Source organism: Rhynchophorus ferrugineus, unplaced genomic scaffold (assembly GCF_030347505.1).
Source record: "Rhynchophorus ferrugineus isolate W39M unplaced genomic scaffold, kcgeb_rfMv2 rfM6, whole genome shotgun sequence".
NCBI lineage: Eukaryota > Metazoa > Arthropoda > Insecta > Coleoptera > Curculionidae > Rhynchophorus > Rhynchophorus ferrugineus.
The window spans coordinates 37,952,993-37,963,255 of NW_027472585.1; the positions used below are offsets into that span (position 1 = coordinate 37,952,993).

A 10,263-nucleotide genomic window follows, 5' to 3' on the forward strand; every position below is an offset into this window, starting at 1 on the left:
ACAGATGTTTTTGACCTCTGCGCCCTCTAGCGAACGTTAGACAAATTGCCAATAATTCCCAGGTTTTTCGTTTGACCGATGATTAGATCTTTCAGTCTATTGTTAGGTCATGCATTAAATCATTAAAAACCGTTTACAGAACTAAAATTGGCGCTTTTATTTTTAAGACATCGAATTTTGTCCTTAACGTCACACTGTGTGTCCACTTCATTAGCGTAGTGGTCAAGGCAACGTCATAAGTGATCCTAGTAACCAGGCCGGGTAGGACCGGATGTTTTCTGGGAATAACCTCTAACTAGGTCACTTACAAGTCGGTAGGCTTAATAGAGAGGACTTTGGTTCGAAGCCCACGCTAAGCGGTACTCAAGTCTAGATAAACTCAAGTTCGTAACAAGAAGACCCAAAGAAAAAAATAAATAAAAAGCATTGTTAGAAATTGAAAATAATATAGCAAGAAATTGAAATGTATAATACAAATGTTAATAAAGCTTGGATTTCCCATAGAATAGGACTTTCCGTTCATTAATTTACAGTCAGGTTTTCACAGATTGTTAAATATGCACATGTAAATGTGGTTGACATATACAATCAGTTTGTCGCCCACCTGCGATAACGATGATGTTACTCAACAAAAAAATGAGAGAATCCTTACTAATTTTGGATCAAGAAAAATTAATATGATAAAGAAAATGTTTTATTAGCTCTATTTTTTGAGATATAAAATAGATCAAAGTTTTTCTTATCTTTTCATTTAAGAAATAGATCAAAGTTTTTCTTATCTTTTCATTTAAAAAATAGATTAAAGTTTTTCTTATCTTTTCATTTAGTGAGATTTTTTAAGTACAAATCATGTCATATGAGAAGTCTTAGAAACATTGCACCGAACTATTTTTATGGTGTAATGGTTCGATTCCCAACAGGGCAGCAGCATTTTTGGTTCTAGTTTGATTGCAGTATTTGTCAAATCACCTAGACTAGGTAGAGAATCTCAGGTCCTGAAACGTTCCTTATTTTCAATCATTGTTTCTTTATTCCTATTTTTCCTCATAGCGGCTGTACTTTTACTTGGGCTATCCATTGTAATATTTAATAAAATAACTGCGTAATACACTGAGTAAATATCTAACATTAAAAATAGAAAAATGAAATCTTTTTAACAGAAAAAAATGAACTGACTTCAAAAAATAAATAAGGAAGTAATAAATAAAAAACAATGAATACATCTCCTGTTTATCAACTCGATATAGATCTAAACCTAATTTCTCCATTGGAAGTTGCCATTGAAATTGATAACCTCAATCTTAAAAAGGCACTTGGAGTAAATGACATTTCACCTGTATTATTGAAATGGCGTTCTCTACATTTGAAACTATTTCTGCTGGATTTCCACAAGGTGGCGTCTTAGGACTTCTCTTGTATCTGCTCTACACTGATGACATCTCAACAACAAATGAAGCATTTATATATATATATATATATATAATATATATATATATATATATATATATATATATATATATATATATATATATATATATATATATATATATATATATATATATATATATATATATATATATCTATATATATATATAGCATAACCTTTGATAACGACACAATTATTATGGTAAATGACATATCTCTGCCTAGAGCAGTAGAAAAATCACAAGCGGCAGTCAACAAAATCTACAAAAGGACGAAATATTGGAAAATTTAACTTAATAGCTCCAAATCTGTTCATATTAATTTTGTATTGCGGCGAAATAATGAAAACCTAATTATATCACTCAATGGACGTCCAATTCCCCAAGCAGAATCAGCTATATATCTCGGCATCTATCTTGACGGTAGATTAAATTGGAAATATCATGTTAGCCAAAAATCAAAACACATTAGAACCAAAATAAAACAACTATAGTGGTTAGTCGGAAGATATTCTCAACTTCTTCTAAAATCAATGAGATTGATTTGATTGAAGCCAATTTAAAAATTCAAGTCAACTAGTTATCCAACGCTGCTAAAACAAAATTATTTCATTAATTATCAATGCCGTAACCAATTACATAACCAATGAAGAACTGCATGAAGACCTGGAAATCAAATGGATTTTGCGAAATTATCCAAGATTTCGTCGTAAAACAGGAAAGAAGGTTATTAAGTCATACTAACGTGGAAGCAATACAACTACTGGACAACGCGCAGGATATCAGAAGAATGAAGCGAACCAAACCATAAGAACTTATATACATCTATACCATTAGTGTAAACTATAGCCTAAGTTATTATAATTTTATAATCGACGAATACATATTGATGTATTTTTTCGCATTTGTCTTGTCTGTGAATTAATCCAAGTACAAATGAAATGTAGTAATAAATTAATTTATGATTAAGATTGTACTAAGCGTATCTATATTAATAAATATGTTATCAAGAAAATCATTGTTTTTTTATCCCAATTTTTTCTCACACTGGCTACACCTTTACCCATTATAATATTAACTAAAATAACTGTGTAATTTATTGAGTAAATACCTAACACTAAATAGAAAAAAAAATATTGAGGAAAAATTAATTAATAGGGCCTGTTTATACCTTTTTGTAGCCAATGTTAAAGAAGCAGAAAAATATTGCTTAATGAAATATAATAATGGGATGCAGATCCATATAATATGGGAGACTATTAATATCTCTGCCACTTAGAGTAATTTTTTTAGCTGTAAAAGATGCATCGTTAAAAAAAATGTGGAACTCTTCCAATTTTGGATGTCATCCTTGCACAGGGATCATTCTAATATTCTCTGTATCGTTCGAATTTTAGTATATGTACAGCCGAAGCGAGTACATGATTTGAACGTTATTGAAAATTGTTGACGTTAGCTAGCACGCGCTGCGTACTTAGTCGTAAGCAATTTAGCAACGTTGAAAAACCAAAAAAGGCTATCCAAGATGAGTGGATGATACTATCGAAGAAACTGATTGAACTTATAGAAAATGGAGGAAGTACTTATTACTGAAATAAAAATTAATCAGTTCTTTTTTTAACTAGCTGTGCTATATTCTTGTTTGAATGGCACTTTTTCTTTGTAATGTTTACATGACTTATTATCTTTAATCGTAGAATCTAACGGCTACATATTTATTTTTAATAAGAGTAATAAAAAATGTAATGTGCTAAAGTTTTGTCGCTGACATATTTTAAGTAAATATTGTTGCCGTTTCCATATATATCGCCATATTTATATCGCCAACTGTGCAACATTGTACGTAGATAGTGTACATTTTACTATAAAGGCACTTTCTTCCAGTTAATTAGTATACTATATAGTGTATATTATTCTATTTCCAGCTAATTCAAAATGACACACATTGGAAAAGTATTTTGCTTTTTCATTTTGCTTAAATGTAATCTAACCGTAGTTATAGTAACAGGTCAATTGAAAAGTCCTCGGTCTGACACATAGATGGCTCTACTAGAATTAAATCCATATTTTTTTTAGCTAGTCCTTACCCTCAAAAGATGCCTGTATAAAATTGACAGGTGTCGGATCATCAGTTTGTGAATTATAGCATTTTGAGTGAAGCAACAATGTTATTGTGAAAAAAATGGATAAAAAGGAAATTCGCCCGTTGATAAAATATTGCTTTTTGAAGAGAAAAAATACAGTTGAAAAAACTTGGCTTGATGCCGAGTTTCCGGACACTGCCCGAGGAAAATCAACCATCAAGGATTGGTATGCTAAGTTCAGACGTGATGAAATGAGCACCGAAGACGGTGAACGCAGTGGACGCCCAAAAGATGTTGTTACCGGCGAAAATATTTAAAAAATCCACAAAATGATTTTGAATGACCGTAAATTGAAATTGAATGAAATAGCAAACATTCTAAAGATATCAACTGAATGTGTACATCATATTATTCATGAATATTCGGGTATGAGAAAGCTCTGTGCAAAGTGGGTGCCGCTCGCGCTCAGTTTTAACCAAAAACAACGACGAGTTGATGATTCGGAGCAGTGTTTGAAGATGATTAAGCGTAATAAACCCGAGTTTTTGCGTTGATATGTGACAATGGATGAAACATGGTTCCATCATTTCACTCCGAAGTCCAATCGACAGTCATTCAAGTGGACTGCACACGATGAACCCGCTCCAAAGCATGCAATAATTTTCATTGACTACCTTGAAAAAGAAAGGACCATCAACAGCAACTATTACAAATCGTTATTGGACCGTTTGAAGGACAAAATGGCGGAAAAACGGCCGCATTTGAAGAAAAAGAAAGTGCTGCTTCACCAAGACAATGCACCGTCTCACAAATTAGTGAAAACGATGGCAAAAATCCATGAACTGGATTTCGAATTGCTTCCTCATCCACTGTATTATCCAGATCTGCCACCCAGCGACTATTTCCTGTTCTCATATCTCAAAAGAATGCTCGCTGATAGGAAATTTTCGTCGAATGAAGAGGTGATCGCCGAAATTCAGAATTATTTTGAAGCAAAGGACAAATTGTACCACAAAAAATGGTATCGAAAAGTTGGAGGGTCGCTATAATCAGTGTATCACTCTTGAAGGGAATTATGTTGAATAAAAAAACAAATTTTGCCAAAAAAATGTGTTTTACTATGGTAGGCCGGGGACTTTTCAATTGACCTATTAAGTCACAGATGGTACAGGTTAAAAAATGATAAAATCAATTTCGGTAAAAATATTTCTATTTAACTTTAATACAACAATACAAATAAATAAAAAATATAAATAAACAATTTTTAACATTCAGTCTTACAAAAAATAAATAAATAAATATGTAATAAATAATAAACAATAATAATGACCAACTTGGAGATCATTCCAGACGATATCCGGTCTTACTCAGCCTGGTTATTGGCGTGACTGGGACGATTTCGTTATATAACAATCGTAAATACATAGTTACAATCACCATGCCCAGCAGGATTCCGCGGCTAGCACAACGATAAGAGGGTCATCCTGTTACCTTGACAACCGCTCAAACCTAATAACCAACCGGACTAATGTCTATATAATAGACAAAACTAAAGCTGTTTTACATCTATTTTATAGTTCCGTTGCTCTGCACACATGCGCAACTGGTATGGTTGGTTGTTTCTATAGTGACATTCTCCATGAGGTCATCATTCACGTAAGACACCGTTAAATTCACGACCTCCGTATCTTCTGGCTCACAAGTTTCGTTGCTGTTTGGACAACATCCTGAACCTCCACAGCGATGCAAAACGACATATGCGGGATTATACTGCAAAAACACTGTGAATATTCACACAACACCAATATGTTTAACTCTTACCATGATTAATTCTTTGCCAGTGATTTCTGGAACGGAGATAGCTCGTGGTTGAGGTATACGACATGGAAACGCTTCGGATATTTCATTTACTTCCCGGTAATCGATACATCTGCCGGCCACAACGCTGATGACTGATAAGCTAAGAGCGACACTCAGGAAATCCATTTTCATATGTTGTTCGCCAGAGCCTGAACTGAAATAACACGGAATAGAGTACTTGTCATCGTTTTATATCCGACGTTTCCTAAATTCTTGGAATCATTCGTGTTGTGAATTAATTAAGATGCATATTGGATTCCCAGTTTATACAGTGTACGTACATTGGAATAAATACAGGCGTGAAAAGCGCAACTTTTATTGTTACTGTAGTGTTAAACAATATAATATTGTTAAATGAAAAATATAATAATATAAACGAGTTTCTGAACTTTATCACAAATAATTAACATATATAAATCTTTATTTTTTATTTCAATTTCATGATGCAAATAGAATTCCCATTTTAAATCCAACAGGTCAAATGAAAAATCCCCAGCCTACCATAGTAAAACACATTTTTCTGGCAAATTTTTTTTTATTCAACATAATTCCCTTCAAGGGTGATACACTGATTATAGCGATCCTCCAACTCTTCGATGCCATTTTTGTAGTACGATTTGTCCTTTGCTTCAAAATAGGCCTCAGTTTCGGCGATCACCTCTTCATTCGACGAAATTTTCTTCCCAGCGAACATTCTTTTGAGATCTGAGAACAGGAAATAGTCGCTGGGGTCAGATCTGGAGACTATGGTGGATGAGGAAGCGTTGTTGCGTTTTCTCACGCTTTGGAGCATGCAGCGGGTTCATCGTGTGGAGTCCACTCGGATGACTGTCAGTTGGACTTCGGAGTGAAATGGTGGAGTCATGTTTGATCCATTGCCACATATCGACGCAAAAACTCGGGTTTATTACGCTTGATCATCTTCAAACACTGCTCCGAATCGTCAACTCGTCGTTGATTTTGGTCAAAAGTGAGCGCGCCACCCACTTTGCACAGAGCTTTCTCATACCCAAACATTCGTGAATGATATGATGTACACGTTCAATTGATATCTTTAGAGTGTCTGATATTTCATTCAATTTTAATTTACGGTCATTTAAAATCATTTTGTTTATTTTTTAAATGTTTTCGTCGGTAACAATCTCTTTTGCGCGTCCAATGCTTTCACCATCTTCGGTGCTCATTTCGTCACGTCTAAACTTTGCATACCAACCCTTAATGGTTGATTTTCCTGGAGCAGTATCTGGAAACTCGGCATCAAGCCAAATTTTTGCTTTTAACTTTAACTGTGCAATATTTTATCAACACGTGAAATTTTTGAACAAAAGTTGCTTCATTCAGAATGCTATAATTCACAAAATAATGATCCGACAGCTGTCAAATTTATGCATGCATCTTTTGAGGGTTAGGGCTAATTAAAAAACATTTGCATTTAATTCTAGTGGCGCCATCTATGTGTCAGATCGAGGACTTTTCAATTAACCTGTCAATATTATTGATAGTTAACAGATTTGATTGAACTTACTTTATTAATTAACTTATTTAATTTATCATAAATAAAAATGGTTATATTATTTTAGATTAATTATTTTAATAGTCCTCTATTTTAAAGAAAGAATTGGGTCTTGAATTACGACATCTTTCACTCTATCACAAATCCATTGGTTTTACCTGAATAACCAGGATCGCCAGTCGTATCAGTCGCATCTTATAATCCTCTTTCCTAAAAGAATTACTGAACTATTACTGGAAATTTGGTATCGAGTATGGAAAGAGGAACCGATCTCACAGGATTAGCAAATAGTGCTTATTGTTCTTAGACATGAAAAAAGAGAGGCTCTAATAATTATAGATGGATTATTTTATTATGCGCAGTCATGAAGATATACGAGTAACTTCCAGATCATTTGAAATCAGTAATAGCTAAGCCATTAAAAGAATCACAGAGCAGATTATGAAAAGAAAGAAGTAATACAAGAACCTATATTTAGTATAAGACAATTGTTGAAAAAAGCTTAAAAAAACGTTTAGTCGTTATTGATTATTTGGTTATATCAAAACGAGGAGGTGCAAAAGCTACTCAAGGTTTATAGAGGATAAATACCAGTGTCGTCATTGCAGGAAACATGAAATCAAAAGCCAAGCAGGATAATTACAAGGCGAGAGCTTAAGCTCAACCCTGTTTATAAGTTTATAATATTATATATTATATATAGGGTATAAAAATATGGCAAAAATAGAAATGTCGGTAAGAGTCTGTATTATTGAGAAGTATAATAGGTGCACCGAGGTACTATAGAACTGATTACACCGAGACCTTCAGATACCAAAATAAATCGAAAGAATTGCAATAATCAAACCATTTGATATTTTGAGGTGTAGTTTTATGAAGTGCATTTAATAGAAATACATCAGTGTTAATACATAAGCATTATTGCACTAGAGATAAAGATAGAGCCAATTGGATCTCCTAGAAATATACCTAAGCTAAGTTATTTTAAAGACAAATTATAGGTTAGTCGGCAACCACTAGTAACAATGTAATAAATAATATATTTTATGCGTATTTTTTTCTTGAACAATCACTATATAATGCCTTTTTTTTAAAAAAAGGTCCAAGGACTGAATAGATGATTGGCTAAATATATCTCGTATAAGACAAATAGTAGAAAAAGTACAACCCAAAAAAAACTATATATAGTCTATTCAAAGTTATTTTGTACATACGCCACCTACATTTGCGACGTCGAAACGTCGCAATGTTGCCGCATCAATTCTGAGTTTTAGTTCACGTGGGTTTTGATATACAATAAAATTTTAATATAAATAAAATAATTTAACAAAAATGTAGAATAATTTAATAAAAATAATTTATTTTAACATTATAGTATATGTAGAAACTATAGTTAATTATACAGCCACAATAATTTTTAGGTTAGAGTTATAAACTCTTATCATTATTGCTTTAAAAGAATTTTGCATACGTCTGACAACATGACGACTTTGACAGGCTCATTCTTTTACGTGTTCGAACATCATCATGTACATCAACATCTACGTACAAAAATTATTGGTTATATTAAAATAAATAGGTGTAAGTAATAAAATGGTAAAAATAATTCAATAATAATAATAATTCCACATTCAATAATAATATAAATAATTCAATATAATAAAGGTACAGGAAATATCAATACCATAATTGCAAACAACATGAAATAAAAAATATTCAAAAGCAAGTGAGACAAGAACAAGACAGAAGTTTAAGCCCAACCCTGTTTGTAACATTAATGTATCGTCCCTAGTGCTGAGATTCTTGGGAAGTTTTTCGATCTTAATAGCTTCTCTTATGATCTTTTTCAACACCAATTATGTGTAAAGTCATTCTCACATGTGTGAAAGAAAAATGATGATACGAAAGAAACGTTTTTTTTTGTATTTTAATTTCCTACATTGCCATGTTTCTGCTTTTTGTACGCCTATCCTTCTGTTTGTTTTTTTTTGTTTAGTTCCCTGTTTTGCCTGTTTAGACCTTTTCAGAGTCAATTGGTCTCCCATCTCTATATTAGCTTTTGTGGTCGGTAGGAACGCGCTAATCTTTTTTGTCTGGGTTTGTTCGGATGTTGTGGGTTTTAAAAATTCAGTTAATTTTATCTGCGGTGCCTTTTATAAAAGTTATCTCAAGAATTTTAACACTAGAGGTGATACACTGCGTCTACTATGTGGATGGTATGCTCATGTGAATTTACTTTAAACCAACTTGACAGATTTCCTAACTACGCGTTGTTGTTTACGAGATTTGAGGTTAGGAAGAAATGTTTAGGTTTATTTTATTTCTGCAATAGTTTAAGATGTTATAATTCTTTATTGTATAATAGAGAAATTAACAGTAAACAAAGCGAAAATAAATGTAAAATGTTATGTTTTAGTTAAATTATAGTCTAAGCTAGATAAAGGTTATGTGAATCAGGCCACACATGTTGCTATGTTCATAGCGTGTTATAAAGAAAATTCCAGACAAGAGGAAAATAAAAAATCTAACGAAATCTAATGATTTTATGAGTGCAAATGATAGAAGAAATGAGAACAATTATTAGTGAGACATACGAAACTGAATTTATTATGGAAAATTGTGGAAAATGATTTTGGTTATAGAAATACCAAATGCAAACTATCAAGACAATAATTATCGGGGCCCATAACAAAATAGAATTCACAAAAGATAAGTATATAATGCATACAGTTTTTCATCTTTCAGGCAAATTTATAGTAAAATACTAGCATAAAATATAAATAATGTGTAAGAATATACTATTAAATTAAATTACGTTTATTTTAGTTTCTGTTCTAATATTTTATTTATATTATTTGTGTATGCATGTTACTTAGATTACTTTTTTGTTAATTTTGTTCCATTTATTGTAATAAATATTATTATATAGAATATATTATTTAATTTTTCGGCACCATTTATCTGCTGAGTTATATAGACTGAATCAAATAATAGATCACAAAACTTTTAAAAAATTTTATTAATTTATTCCACAGCTTATAAAATATCATCTTATATTTACACTATTCATTTACTTAAAAATGCATGACATTTTATTTAAACATCTACTTTTTGTTAATCCTTTCCAATATCTGTAAAATCAGAAAATTATAAAATATACAAATATGACCATTTGTTATTTTTACCTTTGATATAATCTTCAAAGAAGTTCTGTTTTAATATCATTTAATATAAATATACCCTATATATCATTTTCCTACGTTTAAAGTGGATTTTAAACTCAAAGTCATTGTATTATTTATATTGCAACCAAACTAATATATTTGCAACAAAACAAACGAATTCGTAACAATATATCGCTAATAATCAGAACTGATGACAA

At 31.7% G+C, this 10,263-nt stretch overlaps 1 protein-coding gene and 1 non-coding gene across 2 annotated transcripts; both read right to left on the reverse strand.

Moving 5' to 3' along the window:
* Window positions 1-2,738: 2,738 nt before the first annotated feature.
* On the reverse strand, window positions 2,739-2,845 carry LOC143199224 (U6 spliceosomal RNA). Its single transcript, XR_013006396.1, has one exon. It is a non-coding gene; the product is annotated as a U6 spliceosomal RNA (small nuclear RNA).
* A 2,082-nt stretch (window positions 2,846-4,927) lies between these two features.
* Window positions 4,928-5,513, reverse strand: LOC143199195 (uncharacterized). The gene is made up of 2 exons (XM_076409018.1): window positions 5,330-5,513; window positions 4,928-5,278 (listed from the first exon to the last, which is right to left on the reverse strand). The coding sequence occupies exons 1-2, from the start codon at window positions 5,498-5,500 to the stop codon at window positions 5,075-5,077; spliced, it is 375 nt and encodes a 124-aa protein (XP_076265133.1). The 5' UTR covers window positions 5,501-5,513; the 3' UTR covers window positions 4,928-5,074.
* Between the last annotated feature and the right edge of the window lie 4,750 nt (window positions 5,514-10,263).

Excerpts from the sequence above, each read along its gene's own strand:
- LOC143199195 (XM_076409018.1), bottom strand. The coding sequence starts at position 5,500 with ATGAAAATGGATTTCCTGAGTGTCGCTCTTAGCTTATCAGTCATCAGC. Across the intron at positions 5,279-5,329 it reads CTGGCAAAGAATTAATCATG|TATAATCCCGCATATGTCGT; the intron begins GTAAGAGTTAAA and ends GTGTTTTTGCAG.